The 22888-nt window shown below is 40.0% G+C and overlaps 1 protein-coding gene across 1 annotated transcript; it reads left to right on the plus strand.

The window, feature by feature from the left end:
• The first annotated feature begins 28 nt into the window (after positions 1–28).
• CFAP57 (cilia and flagella associated protein 57) lies at positions 29–22763 on the plus strand. The gene is made up of 22 exons (XM_074151275.1): positions 29–185; positions 260–576; positions 2051–2336; positions 2469–2677; positions 3641–3793; positions 4896–5035; positions 5721–5886; positions 6279–6392; positions 6891–7103; positions 7701–7874; positions 8999–9160; positions 9654–9809; positions 11342–11435; positions 12227–12417; positions 13411–13584; positions 14660–14818; positions 15236–15379; positions 16558–16674; positions 17664–17798; positions 17882–18025; positions 21910–22036; positions 22325–22763. Exons 1-22 carry the CDS (start codon positions 29–31, stop codon positions 22534–22536), a joined length of 3744 nt encoding a protein of 1247 aa, XP_074007376.1. The 3' UTR covers positions 22537–22763.
• Positions 22764–22888: the final 125 nt, after the last annotated feature.

Raw genomic sequence — 22888 nt, forward strand, 5'->3', positions numbered from 1 at the left:
CGGTTGCCACGGCAACGGCGGCGGCGTCATGTCGGCGGTGGCGGCGCAGCCCGTGGCCGTTTTCGGCTGCCGGCCGCGGGTCGCCGGCGGCGTCTGCTTCTTGGAGGACCAGGTCGTGCTACACGCGGCGGGAACGGGCTGCCTCCAGCTCCACCTCGAGCAGAAATGGCACAAGTTCATCCCAGGTGGGACCGGACCCGACCACGGCCCCGATCCCGGTCCCGGCCCCGGCCCGCCCTCACCCCTCTCCTCCCCGCAGGCACCGAGAAGAGCCGGGGCGTGCAGGCGCTGGCCGTCAGCCCCAACCGGCGGTACCTGGCGGTCTCAGAGACGGTGGCGGATCAGCCGGTCCTGGCGGTCTACGAGCTGTCGGGGGTACCGGCGCGGCGGCGGAGGACGCTGGCCGCCGCCGAGCTGCCGGCGCGGGAGGTGGTGTCCCTGGCCTTCTCTCCTGACTGCCGGCACCTGGCGGCCATCACGCCCCCCCCCGAGGGCCACCTCACCTACTGGCTTTGGGAGAAGCAACGGCTGGTGGCGGCGGTTCGCGTCGAGGCCCTGGGCAGCAGCGTCTGCCAGGTAACGGCCGCCGCCCTCACAGGCTCCGAGTCCGCTATGCCACCAGCCCCGGGCCCGTTCGGCTGCCCGCATCCTTGCCAGGGTACAGGGGTGCACACACCTCCCTCCAAAACTGAGCTGGGGCAGCGTCTCCGCGGCTTATTTTTAACGTTTTGATTCACAGTTGACCGGTTCTGTGGGAGCCTATTGCACTATTTCAAAAAGGTGGATAAAAGGATCCAACTTTAGTTCAGCAACTAGCACCTAGGTTCAGTTGGCAGGAAATGTGCACAGTATGTTTTCCTGTGGCCACGTGGCTTCTCTCCAGGACAAGAGAGGGAGGGGAGGGCTCCACACTGTAGATTTTATATAGTTTCTGTGGCCTTTCTTGGCGTCCACTGTTGGCTTTCCTCAGCCATAGGACACTGGGCTAAATAAGTTTTTGCTTTGACCCATAACGGACATTCTCATGTCTGTATCCCTTATGTCACATGAGATCTAGGGTATGGGGTAGTACAACTGGCCAGTGAGCGTGCAATGTGTCCCTTGTGTCCCTGCAGAAACAGTCATAAAATATATTGGCTGTGCTCATTAGGCATAACATGCATCTTGGAAGCTCTGGGCATGTGCGTGCCCTTTTCCTCCCTGCAGTCTGTTCCATGTGCAGATCAGAGGAATGGCCCAGGAAGCGTGGCTAAGAGCAGGCTGATGTCACTCAGGCAATTCCTGTGTCCTGCTTTGGGTGCCCTTTTTTAGTATCTTTCTTGCAGGGAGGTAAGAGGCTTCCAGTACCTGGGTTGGTTGGACCTGCCATTTTTTCTGGGGTACAGCTACAAGCAGAGGTTGGGTGAACTGCTGATGTTAGGGCGCAATTCCTAAAGAGGGGAGAGTGACTGTAAAGACAGCTGCTGTCTAAAGTCCCATTAAGCGTGAAAAATGAGGTCTAACGTCCTCTGCTGTCCTTCATGTTTGGTATTGAGATGGCTATTCCACTGTGTTCACCAATAAACACTTAATTATGTGAATTAATATGCATATTGGGCAAGGTTTGCCTGAAATACAGAAATGCAGAATTTATTGCTGGCCTTTAAGAGTGAATGGTTGCACTTTTTAGGAAGATTGCTACTAGAAAAAAAACTTGCTAATGAGCAGTAAAGAGGTATTTTGGCCTTACTTTTGTCATTTAATCCTGAAGGGCAGAGGCAACTTTTTCTTTGGTATTGCATTGTGATTCAGATAGCGCCGGAGCTTAATAGAGTTAATGTATTTGTAGCATCATGTAAAATTGATATACACAATTTAGAAAGGGAAAACTGCAATATGTAGTTATGATGGTTATTTCTTAGTCTCTTCTCTATTCCTGTATGTTTCGAAGAACCTTCTTCCTGTGTTTGTTTTCCATTATCTGGTATGGGAAGTCTTCAGAAAAGGTATAATATTTGCTTATTTGTGAACATAGTTGTGTAAAATAATTTCTCTCTCTTTTGTTCCATAGGTGAGCTTTAGTCCTGAAGACAATGCACAGGTTTGTATCACTGGAAATGGCTTTTTTAAACTGTTTCAGTATAGTGAAGGAACTTTGAAGCAGACGAATTTACAAAAGGGAGATCCACAAAACTACTTGTGTCATGCCTGGCTGTCCAAGGAGGAAATTATATGTGGCACTGACACAGGCAAAGTTATCTTGTTTGAAACTGGGGAGCTACAGTGGGAGACAACTGTAGAATACAAAAAATTACCCAGGGAACTAGAAGAAGATGCAGCAACAAAAGAATATGAAAGGTAAATCTATCAAATACTATTACTAATAGTTTCATGCTTGTCCATGCAGATTGCTTGCAGGCCATTCACTTATTTCCTTCTTGTCCAGTTTATGAATGGGTTGTAATATTTTAATTGCTGCTGATAAGCATGTCTTTATGCATTTCCTGCTTGCAGTTTTTCTGATGTTTATTATGGACTGGCCTCTGAACATAATGGTTCACAACAGGATTCTTTGCCTCAAATATCAGCAGTTGCAGCTTATTCCAAAGGCTTTGCATGTTCATGTAGCCCAGGAGTTGTTCTTCTGTTTGAGAAGACCAAGGAAAAGGAAGTCTACAAGGAGAGTCAAGAAATCTGGGTAGGGAGAAAAAAGCTTTTCCAAGCAATTATGCAACAGAGGCCTGTTTGGGGGGGAGAGGAGGGTGTGTGCATTTCCGATTAAGTTATTAATAATAATTTTTAGCATATCTCTAAATTATATTGTGAGCATTAGCTAACTGTCCTGGTGATGTCAAAAGGAAGGGAGTTGCCAGAGGTCACACTGAAAGTCAGTGACAAATGTCCTTTTGCAAGGTAGCTTTGCACATTCCCACATGTAAAATGTGCTTTGAGGCCACTAAACTTCAAGAAACCTTTAAGAAACTTTTATTTATGGAGACTTTTGGAGCTAAGAAGTAGTCTACATCAATTCTGAAGAACTAGGCTGCCTGGTTTTTCCAAGGTAAAGCTTTTTTCACCTCAGATATTTATTGTAGCTGTCATACAACTTGTGCGCTCTTAAGTAATCTAGTAAGATTTCTAACTGTTCTATAGCGAGCTGTATGAATTGAATTACTGCAATCTCTGGGTAAGACCATTAAACTCTGATGACCTGGTCAAGCCTTCATACTCTGGGCCTAAAAGGTCAGATCTTCCCTATGCATGAGACCCTGTAATAAGACTGTTATCAACCTGAACAATACAGTGCAAAGAATTCCGAGACCATGATTTTCAGGCAGTTTTCATTCTGACGCTTGCTAGGTTTTTTTCCTCAATGTTTTTCTGCTACCATTTTCATTTTTGTTTAATGCAGTACTTACGATTAGTGCTGAAATGTCCTCTGATACTTTTTTTCAGCTGTAATGCTATAGATACAGTTGTGTTATCTTGTCCTCTGTTCCCTGCCTTGCAGTAGTTATGTACTATTAAATATCTGAGTTATCTTCCTGATGTTATGCATATGCTTATTAGAGTAGCATTACAGTAAAAGTTTGTGTGTGTGCATGCATACTACTAAAACATGGAGACCTGGAATATCCCATGGGATGCATTTCTTGTGCAGATTCCTCAGGACCTGTTCAGCAGTGAGCCAAAAAAGTCAAGCAGACAGGACATTATATGTATATGCTTCAGCCCCTCTGAGGAAATGATGGTTGTTAACACAAATAAAAATCAGCTTTACATGTTTACTATGCTCTCTAGAGATTTTATGAAGGTAAGTGTAATCTTCTCACATTCCACGGCCATCATGTCCAGTAAGGGATGTATTGTCATGGCACAGGCTATTCAGTGTCGCTTTCTATTCAGTTTGCTATGATGGGTTCTCATAAAATCCATCAAATAGTGTCTGAACCCTTAAAGCTCATGATATGAAGGGCTCCAAATGCTCTTCTTAGAGCTGGATTTCAGTAGCCCTTTGCTCAAGCATTCCTCCATATGAATACCTAATGTTATTCAGCAGAATGATAGAAGATGCTGTTAAAACCATTTAAGGGTGCATGTCACTGTCAAACCACTTAACTAAGGCTTTAAGGGAAGGATTTTTAGCATAACTGTAGTAATTTATGCTCTGCTGTAATATGCAGAAATTTTAATGCGACGATAAAGCTGGAACAGCCATGGGAATCTGATGTTACTCTAAAATAGTTGTTGAAGTCCTAGTTAGAAGTGAAACCTCTTTGTGAAGGACAAACATAATGAAAAACATTCCCTACTCTGAAGGAATTAAATAATACAAAGACAAGCGATAAATGTATTTTCATGAAATAGACTTTCATGGAGTTAAATACCTAACCTGTGTACAGGTGTACAGAAAGATCTTTACAAAAAGAGGTTTTGCAGTTATGGGCCCTTTTTCTGCATGCAGCCTAAAATTTTATTGGTGCTTCACTTTCAGCATGTACTAGTTAAACAACCTGGTTAAGTTTCTTATTACTCAGTGCTTGATTATTTTTAAATATCTGTCTGACCAGAGGGTCTTAACTGAATTATTGCAATCCAGCTTTATTTAATTATCTAACTTTCATTTCTTTGGACAGCTACAATTATGTTCTGCTTTCATTAGTGTACGAGAACTATGGAGCCTACATTTTCCCTGCATCACTTTTCTTGATTATTAATTACAAAGTTAAAACTAATTCTAATATTGTTATTTTTTTAACATTGTTATGTTCAGACCGGTACAGTGAAAGGATTAAGTGGTTCCCTCAAATCTTTTTGATTACTGTATGCAAAGAGCTGTGAGATTTCTTACCTGACTTACTGCCGACAGTGAAATATTTGTGATTTTTTTTTTTTATGTTCTCATTGCTTCTCAGGAGAAGACAGCTTATTTCACTTATCTGAATTTCCCATTGCATTCTGCTTCGATCACTGGTCTGGACATCTGTTTTTGGAAACCCATTCTTGCTACTTGTTCCCTGGATAGATCTGTCCGCATCTGGAATTACAAAATGAAGTAAAGGGTTGTTTGTGTTTGTTATTACCTCTTATTTTTTTTGTATGTTGAATTTGGCAGACAACAGCAGTAATCTCATATGAATGAGAGTGTTGTTCTGGTAAAATTCTTGTGTGGTGTGGGGTGTAAATGGTCCTAGTGACATGATTTGGGAAGCGTGCAGTGCCTTTAAAACAAGTGCCAAAAGAATCCAAAGTCTTTTCTATTAAGCCATTTCTTGTGTCAGACTTCTAATGTGTTTTGGAAAAAAAAGAATCTTCAGGAACATTTCATTCAGCCTTGCCTTAAGATACTGTTGTCCCATCTCCTGCTCCATAGCCATAGTTCTTAAGCAAAATGACTCCAGCTTTCAAGGTTCTATGGAGGGAGAGGGGGAGGAAAACAAATCTCAGAAGAGATGTTTGAGTAGGTTTGCAGTCAGTGGTTCATTTACCTTCTCCATTATATTAGTAAAACAAGGATTTGCTCTTGCACCTTCCACACCTTCTCTGTGAACCAGAAAGTTCAGATTTGCCTTTGTAACATCTGTGTGATCGTTACTTAACTGAATGACAACACATTTCCTCAAATACAAAGCAGAGTCAGATTGTAGCTGCAGGTGTCCTTGCCGGGCCAGATCATGTCCTGCCAAGTGTGCATAGGGAGTTTATACTGTTCCATACTGCGCAATGGTTTTCTCTTTCAGCACTTTGGAGCTATATAAGGAATATCGGGAGGAAGCATACGCTGTATCACTTCATCCCACTGGCCTTTTCTGTTTGGTTGGGTTTTCTGACAAACTACGATTTATAAGTCTACTGTTTGAGGACATGCATGTTTTCAAGGAGTTTGCTGTGAGAAAGTGTAGAGAGGTAAGGAGTGATGCAAAACTAAAATTGGGGGAGTCATAGGGAGCAGAGTGGTGAAGACAAGACAGAAGATAGAAACGTCTCCAATAGACTCTAGTGGGATTTAGGATATCAAATGATAGAGAAAAGGATTCTGACTATTGGAAAATGAGCCTGGAAAGTGATGCATAACTGTGGACCTAGGAAGCCGCAGAAGGGGTAGTTTGCTCAGAAATACTCAAGGACTGAATTTTACAGGGGAAAGCACCAATTAAGAAAGCAGTAAGAGACTAATTATGTCACAGAGTTTTCTTTTTGTGTAACATTCTGATATTAAACGATGTCATCGGAATTCAATGCATGAATTCTTTTATCCACTACATCTACGGTAATGGGTGTTTGTGTTCTTTTTGTAGTGCTCATTCAGTAACAGAGGCCATCTTTTTGCTGCAGTTAATGGAAATGTGATTCAAATTTATTCCAGCATCACCTTTGAGAATATTAATAATCTGAAAGGACATAGTGGGAAGGTTAGTAAACAAATCCTATACGATAGAACTTATTAAAGTATGAACTAGTTGATAAGATGCTTTTTGAAAAGGTAAAGTACAATTTTGAATAAGAAATGGGCCCAAAAATTAAAAATAGAAATATAAAAGTCAGGTCTTTTTGGTCAGAAATCAGTGTATGCATGCACTAGATCCATCTAAAGAGTCTGTCGTTAAAATGAAGGTGAACGATTGGCAGGTAGCTGAACTAGGAAAAATACCCCAATAATAAATTATAAAAATAAAAAGTACTTCTCATTATTGAAATGAGCTTTTTCCTGACAGTGTGTTCATAAAGTAATTCTTACTGATTATTTTATTTAGTGCTAAAATGGAATTAGTTAAGAAACATCTAGGGGTTTTTAAGTAAAGCTTAGAAATATGATTCCAAAGTTGTCGTGGATTTACCAGTAAAATGACTCCATGCTGTATGTCTGTAATTTACAAATCGGGTGGCTTGATGTATTTTGCTTTTGCCAGATTCATGCAGTTAAATGGAGCACAGATGATGCTAAATTTTTCTCTTGTGATACACATGGTGCTGTGTATGAGTGGAACTTGTTGACAGGTAAAAGGGAGTTAGAGTGTGTGCTCAAGTCCTGCATCTACAGCAGCATTGCCCTGTCTCCTGATGCCAAAATCATCTTTGCTGTTGGATCTGACCAAACTATCAAAGAAATATCGGAATCTTCGGTGAGCTAACAAGCACTCTGGGATTTTGCTAAGTTCTCTGGGGAGGGTACTAGTGCTTTGGTTTCCTTATCATCTGTTTGATAAGTAGGAATCAGTCTAGTTTTGATAACTGCGATATTTACTGACACTTATGCCCCTTATCATGAAACCTGAGATTTTGTTGTAGTTTTGTATTTCTATAACTTTACTTCAATTTACCTAGAAATCTTCTAATCCAGCTAACAAACTAATTTGGCAATATTGTATCAACTGTTTTGCTGAAATACAAGTGTAATGCATCTAACACTGTAGGCTACATGTATTTTTATTTTTTTTTGTCCAGAAAAGTAGTAAATTGTATGTGGTAGCTACTGCATCTTTCAGAAGTTATCAACTTGTGGAACTTGGCTTGAAGTTTTAAGAGTGCATATCTATAAAGCTTAATACTAATTGCTGTTCATAGCTTTATTCCTATAGCCATGTAGATTCTTTTAACTGTATGATTTGCTGCAGGCAGAGGTACGACTATTGCACATGCAACAAGTAATTGAATAGTATCGGGAAACTTAATGTAATGTGAGCTTTTTGTATGGTGATTTGATTTTATTTTTTTTTCAGATCCAGCATGAGGTGTCTGCTTTTGGTGTTGTTTATACTGCAGTAGCTGTTTCTCATTCCGGGCACATGGTATTTGTTGGTACATCCCTGGGGACAATTCGAGCTATGAAATACCCATTACCTTTGACAAAGGATTTCAATGAGTATCAGGCCCATGCAGGTGCTGTTACAAAGGTAACATAGAATACTTTATTTTCCCTGTGCGCGTCTCCTTTAGCGCTCATTCTCCTTCCCGTTTCATAGCATAATATGTTAAAACTAAGGTTGAGTCTGCACGTGGAGAATGAATATTAGACCATTCATAGAAGTCCTGTCTCCAGAAATAGATGTTGGCTAAAAAGTGGCTTACACCAGGATACATAATGTGGCATATGCTTGACGGAGAACTTTGGTATAGCTCTTTCTGGAAAGTCGAAGATAAAGTTATGCAGGCGTGAAAACCTCTGGTGAGAATAGAAGGAGGAATGAGATAAATGTATCAAGCAATTTGCTGCCAGGGTAGAGAGCAGAGGAGATTGCAGTGCTGGTCTACTAACCAGACTGTATTTCTAAATGGTTAATGAGCAGCATCTGAAAGGTGGGGATATGATGAGTAGAGCCTGCAACCATGGAACATGTCAGTGCACTTTCTCCAGGAAGCCACATGTCTTATTAAAAATGTTCGTACTTTTGGCATTTTAAGTATTACTGTCAAATACAGCACCTTGACTTAGAGCTGCACAGTCCAGCACTAGGCTATGAACTTCAGTTATTACAGCTCTACTTTCACCTCGCTCGCAAGCTGTGTCAGCTCCCAGGTACTCTATGCCAGGCCACACAGTCACAGGAGGTCTGGAGGAGGTGACAGCAGTTAGCACTAGATAGTTCTTGATGGGCTTATTTTCAGATTCAAAAGAAAACGTTTAGCCATCTGTTGCTCAAACAACTTCTCAAAGAAAAAAGCTAGAGACTTTTGGAATTGTTATATAAATTTCCCGTCTGTGCTATAACTGTCTAGATGGTCTTTTCTGTTCCAGGTTTTTAAAAATCTTCCTACAGCTTTGAGAAGAGAAGAAGATCCAGTGTCTTCCCATGTTCTTCTTTTTTTTCCATTCCCCTGTTGTCTGGAGCAGGGTGGAGCAGGAGCAGAGGACATAATCAAAATGTTGGTAGTGGGGTTATGTAGTATTTCCCCTGTTGACTTTCTGTGGTAGAAATGACAGGGAGTATGTGGTGGGGAGAAAAATTTGGTATAAAACCAAACTGTGTCACCATTCTTCCTTGTCTCTACTACTATTTTGTTGTTCCTTCCTTCCAAGATGTCCATAACAAATGATGACCTATTTCTGCTGACTGCCTCAGAGGATGGCTCTGTATTTATATGGAAAGTATATGATAAAGGAGTTGGGATCATGAAGTGGGAAAAGGAAGCTGAGTATGCTGAGGAAGTGCTGATCATGAGATCAGATATAGAAGAGAAGGTAGGAGGAGCAACTTGTGAACATGTACCATAGGATTCCTAGTGCACAGCTGTCATGGTTTGGGCTGGACTAGCCACTAAATATTCATTTATGTTTAACAAATATTTAGTGGCCAGTCCAGGCCAAACCGGGACACCAGCTTATGAATTACATTTGCATGATGTTTGTGACTAGCTCTTCCTATATTGCCTTCTGTTTAAGAGGGCTTGTGTGGCTTTTGTCATAAAAATAGTTTGCGGCAAGTAGCTGCAACTACCTGCTAATATACAAACGGCATTGTATGAACAGTGAGTGTGGAGAAAGCTGCATTTCTATAAATCATCTTGTAAGATAACAAAGGAACCTTACTTCTGGAACTTACTCTTGGTCTGTCTGTCTGAAAATTCTCTGCAAAGGCTGTCTTTCACAATGTAAATAAAACATCCTTAACAAGCTGTTGCTAATAATAAATAATCTCTCTGTTAAAACTGTCCTCTCATCCATGTTGTAACAGAGTCAGGCAATGCTAGACCTGCAGATTCGCGTGAAAGAGCTGCAGACAGAAAAGGATTACCAGCTATGTCTCAAGGACATGTACTGTAATGAAAAAATAAAGGAATTGGAAAAGAATTTCACTCAGGAAATAGACTCCCTTAAAGCCAAACACCAGGTATGATTCACATTGCAGAACCAAATACCAAGAAATCTTTCACTGAAGAGTGGAATTCACGCTTGCATTATATGTCTATGAATGCCATAATGCATCTGAAAAATGACACATTACTTTTCATTAAAGATTTTCTTCATATTTGTAAAGAATGAAGCTACTTTTGAGTCAACTATCTTGTAAGTACAACCGGATGCAAGAGTTCTCCTAGGTAGCCTATTAAATATCTTCACATAAAAACAGTTTCAGCAATAAATGCTGCCTGAGACCAAGGACCGGTAAGCTATATCACCCTTCAGCAGAAATGGGGCCATGGCTTAAAAGCTCCGTCACATATAAGGTTGCAACTGATGCAGGATTCAACACTTATTTTTCTTAACGCTGCCTTCTTTATGCCCTGGCCATTTAGCTTTTTTAAGAACATCTGCTGAGATGTCTTGTATGCTTTTTGAAAACAGAAGTAAAATATATTCCCTGGATTTCTTCTGTTCATGTGTTTATTGATTTCTCTGTGGTCATGAAGCAGGACTTCCCTGAAAGGCCCACTGTCCTATTTATCTATGTCTGTTAATTCTATTCTGTCCATCTGTCTGGTGCACACACCAAATTTCTGACCTGTAATTTGCTATATTTCTGGACCCTTTTTAGGGTAAGAAGGCAAGTGATCCAGTAGCAATTTCTCCGGCAGTAAGATGGCTTGAAGTGAGATATTACATATTACTTGATTCAGTTCTGTAAGTCTCATGTTCTTTTTGAGATTTTGGATGACTATTATCCTGTCCTGGTAATTTGTTACTGCATATTTTGATGAGTTATACATAGTCCCTTCAAGCAGTATTTCAGTTTGACTCCACATAAAGGATTCCAGTATGAAAGCTTGCCAAGTTACTCAGTAACTTTATTATTTGTTGTGTCCAACAGGCAAATGGAGTATTTCTACTTATGCAAGACCCATACAGTTGTTATGAGAAGAAAGTGAAAAAATTGTACCTATGGTACAATTCCCAACTTTTCTGAGAAATTTCTCACCCATTTTCTTGTTCCAGTTCTTTGTGCTTTTTTAGAAGATGAAGTCATTTGTAGTGGTAGTCGGACATTCCAAGCAAATGGCATTCAAAATTCACTTTTGCTTAGGTTTCTCTCATTGTCTGGAAGTGTCAGTATTTAAGGACCTCAAGTTTGCTTCAAGTGAGACAGGAAGCAGCTTGAACTTTAATATCTGGACAACAATTTGTGGAATTGCAAATTCTCCTCAAGCAGGCACACACAAAGAAGTGGAGGCTTTTGTAGTTCACAAACTTTTCTTGTTAGATTAGGATTATGCAGTAGCCTGTCCATTTTCTGCTTTCCCCTAGCTAACTAATCTCTGGGAAAACTCTGCTTAGTGACGCATGGCATCTGAATTTTGGTGAGACACTTCAAACGTAAATTCTGTTATGTATGTGTTCCCCACCAAGGGCAAGAGCACAAACAATTTGGACACTGCTTTGCCTAGTTTCAAATTAAAATTTTTTGTTTTGTTTTTTTTTCCCCAGATTTTACAGGCAGAGAAAGAAAAACAGGAGCAACACCTCCAGTTTCAACTGTCTGAGCTGAAGGATAAACAGGCCAGGGAGATGCAACAGCTAGGTTAGACTATAACAAGTGACAGATATTGAAGACCAAATGTTTGTCTAAACTGCACCACGCACGTGACCATGATGAGAAAATGCGCATGGGCACTGTATCTTAGATATTTGCGTTCTGACATTAGTAATTTCTTCATTTATTTTATCGCTCATTGTGCAAAAAAAGTGAAGGCATACAGTTCAGCAAGGAGGCTAATGCACAATGCACACAACATGGAAATACCTGGATGCCAGATCTGTTATCAAGACAAAACAGAAATACTGCAAATTAGTACCAAAAAGCAAGTCCACCCATAAATGATTCCATTGCCTACACATACTCTGTAACACTTGTGCTTATACAGCTCTGTCAAGGGAATGCCTGAATTAGCTGTTATTAATTTATTGTGATGGCAAAGTAGGAGATTTTGCTGTAGGTTTTAGACTTGTTCAAGCTGGAACAAACAAGATTCTGTCCCGATGCAGCAAGCAGGGATATAGCAGAATATTCAGAGACACAAATGAGAAAGGTGAATAACAGCTTTGGAACAGACATTATTAGTGATGTGGTAAGTAAAAAGAAGAGCAGGAAATTCAAGAGATGGTTTTCTGATGTAAAATTTTGTATGGCCACAGAGTCTATATCCACCCGTGTATATCTGATGAAGAAAGTGATGAAGTGCTTCTAGTGTAACTTATTGCCACCAGCTGCCAAAAAGACAGTAGAGAGTAAGACATTGATGACTATAGAGGGATAGGATACACCTCTCTTTTCTATTAGTTTTATCTGTTCCATATGTTTCCTGTTACCAGAATCTGACAGTAATCAGAAGCTTTTAATGGAAAATGAGAAATACCAGGAGCTGGAAGTGAAATCCCAGAGGATGCAGGAAGAATATGAGAAACAATTGCACAGTTTGGAGGAAAGCAAAATCAGGGCTGTGAAGGAGCTAACAGAATCTTATGAGGAAAAACTTAATGAGAAATCTATTCTGCTGGAAGAGGTAGGAAACTTGATTTGCAGTTTGAATTATTGACTAAGTTTATCTCCAACTGTGATAAAACGTTCCCTAGGACAGGAGAGGTTGGCTCCCTCCCTGCAAATCTTAATCTGCCTGTAACCTTGGGGATATATGTTGACAGGTAGTATAGTAATGGGAAAAACTCAGCTGACTTACCAACTTTAGTGGGCTTCATACCTAAGTAGCCTGCTAAGATCAATATTCTTTGGCATTTTCAGCTTTGCCTCTCTTTCTCCTAGATCCAAGAACTCCCGTTTATTAATGTGGGTTAGATAATACATTTACTATAATTGAAGAAAGATTCAATCTCCTTGTTCTAGTGGAGAAATAACATTTCTAAAATGCTGAATTCCATCCTTGAGTCCCCAAGGTTCCTGCCTGTATAATTTGAGGAACAAAGAGAAATACCCTGAGTACTTCAAAAACTCCTGCACATTGAGGTCAAAGACTTGGCTTGACAAAGGACAGCCAGAAAACTGATACTTACATATCTAAACTCAATAAATTCTATCAGCGTTACTGTTTGCAACCTTATGTTGCAATACCAATTTGGAAAGAATGTAAAGAGCGAATGTGAGAAGAGAGGCATACAGAGACTGATGCAAACCTGAGTAGTTATTGGTCCTAATGCATCAGAAACAGCAATTTTAAAAGGTCTTCTTGGGTATTACTCATGTTTGCAATTTCTGCAGCCAGAACGAGTTTGCTGATGTTAGCATTTGGGCTAGGTTCCTAACTTGAAGCATCCAAGTCTTAAGAATAATTTTTTTAATAAGAATTTTTTATGTTTGTCTTAACAGTTTTTAAAGTTAATCCCCTAAGAAGTTAAGTTACCTTAAATGAAATTGCAGCAATTAAAGAGTCCACTAAATATAGATCCTCCCAGGAGAAACACGGTTACAAATAAAGAATTCTCCTCTTCTTTATTAGTCTCTTACTGTTGTCTTCTCTAACGTTTGCTTTCCTTAACTGCAGACAAAGGAGTATATGAGGCAACAGCTTCAAGAACATGAAGAAATTAAGAAACAAATTGAAGAAGACGAAGATCGAGAAATCCTGGAAATCAAAATCAAGTATGAGAGACGCCTCATGGAAGAAAAGGAATCAAACCTGCAACTGAAAGGAGAAGTAGGAGTCATGAATAAGAGGGTATGTCTTATTCTGTGATAGGATCAGACCTGCAAGTGGAGACCTGTAGCCGAGGATTGAATGTGATTAATGGCTTTTCAGTTTAGTCCGTAAATATGTGGCATTTCATATGAGAACAGTAGACCTTTCTTATATCAGTTTGAATGTTGCAGAATATTTGGGCAGAAGAAGAAGCTGTGTGCTGATTGTATTGCTGTTATGATTAGAGATAGATGATAGAGGAGGTGTGGTTTTATTAGTATATTTTCTTCTATCTTACATACTTTTAAAATGATAAATAATAATATTATTCATCCCATCATGGGAAAGAAATGAACCTTTTCACTTTTGCAAGATCTAATGCGTTGCTTTGTTAGAAAAATACTTCTACTGCTTCATTCGATGCAATCATTTTTTTATTTACTGGGATTTTTAAGGAGGCATAAAACCTTTTACCTCTTTTACTGGCTGGATATTACATTTGCATAATGGTGTTAGAGGGACATTTTTTCTTTTCAATTTCTTGAGTATCTATGTGGAGACAGAGAGGTTCTTTTCCTTTATACCCTCTATTGTCATGGTACTGTCTTCAGTTCCATAGTCTTTCAGATACCAGGAATTTTTTTGTGGGTCCTCACAGTTTGACCAGCAGCATTCCTTGGTTCTAACTTTCTTGGCTTCACAGATCTTAGTATGGAGGTGGGGATTTTGAGAGTACCCAAGAGCTATGAACTAGGCACCCTTGCAGTCTATTTTTTACATCTGTAGAGATGTATGACAAGTGATTGCCTTAAAATAATTTTCCATGGGTTGAGTGTTATTTGAGGCTGATGCTTCGGTATAATATCCATGCCCTTCTTGCTTCTGGATGCAAATTCCTTGATTCCTTGTAGTGCAGTGAGTATTCTGTCAGAATATGCAGAAAATGCAAAAATGGATATTGAACCCCCTTGTGAGTTACAGATATTTAAGTGATGTGATGCTCCTTCATCATATCTTAGTTTGATATCCTGTCTTCAAGGTATCTTACAGAGTAGGATGGCTAAGTTGTGCACAGCTTTTGGAGAGTGTTAAGTTCTTATTTGTACCTCTGTAGTTGAACAGCCTACAGAAAGAACTCAAGGAGCGGAACAGGGACATTGATGAAATGAAAGACGAACACCAGAAGCTGCAAAGCATCATTAAGTCACTGGAGAAGGACATCTTGGCACTGAAGACAGAGATTCAAGAGAGAGCTGACACTATCCAAGACAAGGTGAGAAACCAGACAATTGGCTGAGATCAAAGTCACCCTCCCTTCATTTAATACAGGAATTTATTTTACTAGTATCATGTTGTGATAATATCACATGACTGGAAACTCAGTTTTAACTTAAAGAATTTGCCATCTTTCTTTTGGGATTTTAGATTTTAGTTTACGTTCTAAGCTTTTCCTGGGGAGCTCAAGTTCAGGATGTTGAGTTTCTCATCCCCTGTTCTGGGACCTCTACATGGCTCTCTGCATTATTTGTCCCCTCCTTTCCCACTCAATCTGTGTAGATGTGCAACTGAAGTTCAGTCTTCCACTGGACCCGTGACTGCTGGTTTTGCCTCTGCCATATTTGTGCCTTGTCCTAGGGATCTGTTTGAGCATGCTATGTCTGATTCATATCTCTGTACCTATTTCTCCCAGGAGAAGAATATATATGACCTAAAAAAGAAAAACCAGGAACTGGAAAAGTTCAAGTTTGTACTGGATTACAGAATAGAGGAGTTTAAGAAGCAAATAGAGTCACGTGAAAATGATATTGAAACAAGGAAGGAGCAGATCTGTGAGGTAACAAGCTCATTTGGCCTCTGTTACTAAGCCCTCTGAATACAAAGATAACCCCGCAAGTCCCATGGAAGACTCCACCCTGTTTGTTCCTTGACTTCTTTCAAGTATACACAGCACTGATTCAGTATCTTTACAGCTAATAAAGATATTTGTGCACAATAGCTGCTATATAATTTTCTCTCACGTGCTACCAGTAATCAACACAGTTATTTAAGCTCCTGTTTTGGTATTTAATTCTAGACTCTGAGTGTATGAGTTTTGCTTAAAAATACATCTTATCCTTATGTGGTTGCCCTCCACGTACCCTGTAGAGTTTGCAAGATGCTGCCTTTACTGATCTGGAGGAAGAGAGAGTGAACTTCTCTCAGAAAAGTTGCAGATTTATGCAAACATAACTCTGTTTAGGGGTTAGGTATGTGGATAAATTACTGTTCACCAGCTGCTCCATGAAAAATTTCCATGTACTCATACTTATCTTGCAGCAAATTCATTGAGGCAACTTATTTATGAGAGAAACTTACTGTGATCTCTCCACAGATGTACCTTTAGTTCAGCCAAATTAGGACTATGGTGACATAGTTAATCAATGACCTATTAGTTTTCGTAAGTCTGTTTATTCAGAACAAAAGCCTTTTAAATAAAATGCAGACTAATGAGCAATTTGTATGTACATCAGACTAGCATGATGGAAGACCTGCTCTCTCTTCTGGTCACCATCTTATACCAGTAAATGCTGTAGTACCCTTATTTCTTTTTCCCCCTGTGTTCTACATGTGTACCCACGCTTTTCAATGCATTTGTTTCTTTTGGTATCAGGTTCTCCTTATTTTTGCACTTACTCTTTCCAGTATTGACTGTTAATTTCCCTTTTTTATTCAAATTTCCCATTTTTATTCAAATGGAACAGTGAAACTCCAGTTCAGCTCAAGGAAATGAAGGGGCATCACATCACATGAATAACTGTAACTCAAAAGGGAGTTGAATATCCATTTTTATGTTTTCTGTATATTCTGACAGAGGGCAGTGTTGTTCCAAAATTGACTTTTTTCATGTTGTAATTTAACCTGAAGGGGGATCTACTCCCTCAAGTCTGTATCTCCAGTCTCTGATTTTCCTGTTATGTGTTGTTTTTTCATGTCTCCGTTTAGTTCTGATTTCCTCCTCCTGCTTCCTTTCAGATGGAGGGGGAGCTGGAACGATTCCATAAGGAGAGCACACAGCTGAAGCTGAGCATCGCACAACTGCAGCAGAAACTAAAGGCAACTGATCGCGAGATGCACAGAGAGAGGCAGAAGGTATGGGGTACAACCAGTGTGCAGGTCCTACATAATGAAGTTTGGGGGGACAGAACACTGTAGAAGTGTTACTCTAAGCAAGCAGGTAGGTCAGGGATACTGTGTCCAAGGTCCAGGAGAGTCTCTGGTGGGTGGGGACAAAGACAGAAAGCTTCCAAGCCTGCAACCAGGTTAGAGAGTTGATATTAAAAAAATCCAGTTATTTATGTGTCAGTTTGTTCAATCAACACTTATTCTCCTGGGTTTAACAGAGCGGTGAGTCAAATGCTTAACTGACTACCCTTTCCTGCCCAAGCTTGCAATCTGGGGACACTTGGCTTAAATAGGAGCAGCATGTAGGCTACCACCTACAATGATATGTTGGAATTAGTAGGATGAAATGAAGGGTGGAATTAATGGAGGAGACAAGGACCCCTTGTGTTTGACAACAAATATGTCACACATGAGAGAGGAAAAGGGACTGCAAGTGAAGGTGAAGGAGCTTAGTGGGCAGTGCAGGACTGAGGAAGCAGGTAGAGGGGCCTGGTAGAAACCAAATGAGAATGAGAAGGCACTCTTGATGTCAAATCATCGAGTTGTGCATGTGTCTGATCAAGTTGTCCATGTTTCTGATATGTGTTTGGTCCTTTGCCTTCTCTCATTAATGGTTTGCGTGTTGTTTCTATATAGCAATGTAGGTTGTATGGGAAAGGACAAAGGGGGATAGCATTCATAATAATGTCACTGGTTTTCAGATGACATTTATGGATGCTGGCACTTACATTACCTGATGCAAGTGTCTTGGATTATTATTACTGCTAAAACTTACCACTGCTTTTCGACACGTAGTACTGGTTTCCCCAGTGTGTTTTTTAATTAAATAATTTTTTTTTAAATTAAGTGGAAGTAAAGTATATGAGAAGTTTCACCAGTTCTACTAGGCTTTCTACAAAATTGCACGAGAGTGCTCTGATGAGCCAAATAACAATGCACCTACATCATTCTTGCAGAAGCAAAATATGGAAGCTCTCATCAAACGATTTAAAACAGACCTTCATAATTGTGTGGGCTTCATTCAGGATTCAAAAAAAATGAAGGATGGGATCCGTGAGCTCTACAGCAAGTATGTGCAGCAATCAGACACGGTGAGTCAGAGCCTTTGCCTTCTCCTTGCAGCTGAATCTCTCTGCTAGTGTAGTTACTGAGGCAACATGCTGTGCCCTCTCAGGTGGAGCCTGAAGCAGTAGACATAGATTTGCAGCAGGAGTACATGAGACAGCGAGAGTATCTTGAGAGGAATTTGGCAGCTTTAAAAAAGAAGGTGGTGAAGAATCAGGATATCCACCAAGCTTCTTACATGCGCATCGTGCAGGTAATAAGCCTTTTCCTTGCGGTATGGAGAGGGAAAAAAGGAAACAGCTGCACAAAAGAGACTTTGGTAGCTTTACTGCTGTGGTTTCTTAGGACTTTGAAACAGTTTTGGTTTGCTTCCTTGCCAGAAATTCCAAGTTTTTAAAGTGCTTCCATTCAAGGATGATGTTAATTGAGCTACTAAAGTTCTATAATATTCTGGACAGAAAGAGCAAGATCTCTGAAGTCAGAAATTGCTGAATACTTTTGTTTCTTTCCCGCTCCCTAATGTAAAAGGAGACAGGGAATCTCTGCTGCCTGGATATTTTTTAAGCAATCCATGTACTTGTTTTTCATTTCAAACATTATTTATAATTGCCATCATAGTCAATTTGCACCAGTGTGTGTTCCAAGCTGTACTTGCTATGTGATAGTGTTTAGGAAGTAATTTTGGAGGAAGAAAACAAAAAATACCCCACTTTCTTTGGCCATATAGTCCCATGCCTACTAGTCTGAATTCAGAAGAACTTTCTGCTTTTCACATCCAGGTTTTTCGAGGAAGTTCAGAAACACATGATGAACATGCCTATTCGTACCGAGTTCTCTTGCTCAGAATCCGTGTTCCTTACAAGGCAAGGTAACCGTGTGACTGCTGGAGCTAAAGATCAAATCTGTTTTCAGCTGGAGTGAGAGGAACTAAACCCCCACACCAAACATCCTAGGAGGACAGCTCTTTTGCAGTCTCCTCTTACCGTGATCTCCTTCTGCTCAGTCAGCATTTCCTTTTCCCCTCACTAGCCCTTTCTTCATTGTTACTTTTTTACACTTCCTCAGGATCATTAGACCTCGGTCCTTCCTAAGTCATCTGTTCTTTGCTGTTTATTCATAGTGCTTCTTCAGGTCTAGGCAGCAGCAATATTCTTCCCTGGATCTGTTTTAATTTTTTTTTACTCCTTCTGTGAGTTAGGTGTTTCTTTTTGGCACAAAAGGAGATGGCTTCAGAATATAACCTGAAGAATTTCTTTGCTGGAATACGGTGACAGATGGTGCTCATAATGATAACACTTGATGCCTTGGATCAGTAAGCCTAACATGAAATGGTGATTAAAACTGAATTAATAAAACATCTGGAAGATGAAGATATCAAAGGTTCTAACCAGCCTGGTTTCTTCAAAGAAAAAGCAGTTCTCTGAAGTCTGGTAGATTAATGAGACTTTACAGCCAGGAGGAATTATCATGATCTTCCAGTCCTTCACAGGGGGCTTTTAAGACTAGTTTAGAAAAACTTCTGTCAGGACTTGCTTTGAAAAACTAAATGACAACTTGACGGCCTTCTAGCTCTGTATTTCTATTGTTCCTCACTTGTGCTTACATTTTCAGAGCTGTGCATTCCTCTTTGAGTGACTATTCATAGGTACATTCCACTAGCGACTGCTGCAACAGATGATTAGAACTGTCAAGATAATTTTAATTATTCATACCAATTGGCAAGTTTCTTGTTGTTAGACTATTAGTTTTCCCTCCAGCCTTCTGTATTTGTAATGGCCTCTTTGGTCACTTGGATATATAAGAACAGACACACCAAATAATCCTGAAGTAACACTGCTTGAACTGAAGCATGTATAGGGTGATCTTTTCTATAATATGTCCTACCTGTCTCTGACAGTCAGCACTGTAGGAACTTCCTAGGCTGTAGACTGCATCCAGGCATCATATACAGTTGTACCTGATGGCCTCGTGCTCCATGCATTTGATCAATCCCCTTTCTGAAACAATTGGTGCTTTGCCACAACATCCTGTGACAATGAGCTTTACCATGAACATTTCGTTTAATCCATTGCATGATCATTGCATTGCAGTGCAAGCTTTCTGTCAGAACACAAAGATTGAATTAAAGACTAATCTCTCTGGATAGCTTGCCTTTTCAGAAAAATATTATCAGTGTCAACCAGCAGCCTTTTAGCACCCAGCAGACCAAACAAGACATTTCTATGTAGCCCAGATTGCCTCATAAAAGGTACTATGCATTATACTGTCTAATAGAAAAAAAGCAAGGTCTTCATTGGATAGCAGCATTCAACCACTTGCAGTGAGTTTATGAAGATGTTCATTACTAAAGTAAAGTACACCTAAAGAGAAGTGCTATGACCCAACCCTGAAAGCTGGTCAAAAGCAAATTACCTTGACTGATTCTTCGAAGTTACCCTCTTCATATGTTCCTTTCAGGATCAAGCTCTGGGATAAATGCATAGCAGTCAAATTTCATCTGTGTTTGAAGACTTGGACTAAACAAGTCAGAGTCAACAAAATGTTATGGTTTCAGAGCAGGCTTCCTGAGCTCATGAGCTCCTGCTACATTTAGAGTCTAGCACAACACTGTAAGACCAACTGTTCTTGCCCAACAAGTTCAGACCTTAACAAATCACACAATCTTCCTCCACACAGTGACTTTCAGCTGGGGCGAAACTAAAGTACAGTTGGTGTACTTGTCTTAGTGTGAAGTACTGAGAATCGTGCCATGCACATGGTCCTTGAGTTATTGCTGCCAACCTGAACTCTTTGAGTGCATCTACATACAAATAATTGCAGTAAGCGTTGTACTTTGTTACTAACCAGTTTTCAGTTGTGTGGTGCCAATACTTAATAAGTATACTGTAAGGAATTGAATCATATGCCTTACATAAATCTCTTATGGCAACATAATTACCTCTATCAACCAAACTTATCTTTTTTTAAAAATCTAGGTTTGAAGATAGCTTTTTCAAAGGAAAATGTCATTAATCCTTGTTCTTATCTCCTGTTGTTTTAGTGGGTTCCCTATTGCTTGAGGCTGGTATTATGTGAGGTACCCAAAGCATACCTTTTGGCCATTTATATTTTTTAAATGTTGCCATTTATGATGATGTTCCAGGGGTTGGAGTGGTGCTGTGTTGCAAAACTTCTTAAAAACCATCACAGGTACCTGAATTTGTTGCTATTCTTGGTTCAAGTATGATGGCAGCTATTTAACATTTGCACTAGCTGTTGATGTGATAAGGTATTTCACCGTCTTTGTAAGAAGCAAATACACAATTCCACTTCTCTTGAATTCAGGAAAGAACTATTGAGTTAATGGTGCTTCTATTTCTGAATCACAGGCAACATTTTTATCATCCTTCACTAGTATTAGCCCATACTGTTTTTGCTCCAGTCTTTGAATCTGTCACAACAATGGGTAAAGTGCATTGACTTGTACTTTCACAACTCCTTCAGCAAGATGCTTTGTGGTAGGCTAAAAAAATTAAGAGGATTGAACTTTTATGGGTTGAAAACTGACTAAAAAAAGAACAAAAGATGAATACACAGCCAACTTTTCCTCATAACAGCATGTTAACAGTAGGTATCTCAAATCTCCATATGCTTTATATATTTCTTAATAATTTGGAAGTGCTGTTGGAAAGTGATGTCTGTCAGAACTAATGAAGAGGGCTTTGAAGAACTGCAAGGAGATACAGGTAATTTAAGTGAACAGACACATAGTGGCAAATGAAAAGCAAAATAATACACACTGGAGGGAGAAATGGGAATTCTTCACATTAATCCTGAATTAATTGGATCAATTCAGAAAGGGACCTGGGCTTCCCTGTGGAATTGGCGAGGAAAATGATACCTCAGAGTGCAGCTGCAATCAGAAAAGCAAAAGAAGTATTAGCTTATTGAGCTAACATGGTTTGAATACTGTCATGTTTTGTGTCAATTCTGCTGTGGCCTTATCTGAATTGTTGTATACCATACTGATTGCCCTATATCTTCTGCCTGTCATACTGATTCTATACTATCCAGTGTCCTTCCCAATGATATGAAGATATATATTGCTGAGCAAGGTAGTACCTGTGCTTTTCCTCATAGGGCATATCGTTTTTCCAGGAAAATGTGAGTCTGATTAAGGAAATTAATGAGTTGAGGCAAGAACTAAAGGTGGCCCGCACCCAGGTACATGACCTCCAGTCAACACTAAGATTACTCAAGAAAAAGAAAGCAATTCAAGACACAGGTGAATAGTGCTTCTTGTATGTTTTCCATATTGTCAGCACTCATGCCAGAAGCCCTTTTTGTGCTTGGTGAACAATTCTGTTACCATCTCCATATCATTCCAGTTTGTCTGCCTGCTGGTACCTGTTATATTGTAATGTCAGTTGTAGAAGCTGCTAAATACTGCAGAATCTTACTATTTAGTCCTACTCGTTCAGCCATGAAAGATGCCTTTCCTTGTTCATGCCAAAGAACTCTGTGAGATGGACCTTTGTTACTCAGTAGTATCCCCTCTGATTTTATCTTCTAGCTCCCTCCAGTGAGCTGCCGCCCAGCCCAGCTGTCCTGAGGTTGAATGCAGAGAAGGAAAGTGAAACGCTCATAGAAATGCAGCAGGCAGAAATTCAATACCTGCGAGACCAAATCCAGGAGAAGGGGCAAGTCCTTGCAGTTCAGCCTCTCTTAGACAGCAGTCTTCCTCATCTGAATCTGGAAAGAAGCCACAAGACACAGCAGCAGTGACCTGGTTCAAGGATGCCATACATTATAATATTCTCCTGACAAGATCAGAAATGCAACAGCATGGATTAGATTTCCATGATCCTATATTCTTCCACTAGAAGCATTTGTGCAGCAGTCACTGTTCTGAGCCCAAGGCAGCAACCTTCATTCCCTTCTGCTTTCCTAGAATCTGCCCTTTCCATGAGGCCTACGAGCCAAGAGAAAAAAAAATAAATTTGTGTTACTGCAAGACTGATCTTTGTGCCTTCATGCTAGGGCAGGTATGCACCTTTCTATTGAAAAATAGTGTGTCCCAGTTCAGAAGAGCTGGACCAACTCTGTAAGTCTTTTCTGCTAGAATTCTAATTTGGTG

The sequence above is a fragment of the Numenius arquata genome, chromosome 8, assembly GCF_964106895.1.
Source record: "Numenius arquata chromosome 8, bNumArq3.hap1.1, whole genome shotgun sequence".
Lineage (NCBI taxonomy): Eukaryota > Metazoa > Chordata > Aves > Charadriiformes > Scolopacidae > Numenius > Numenius arquata.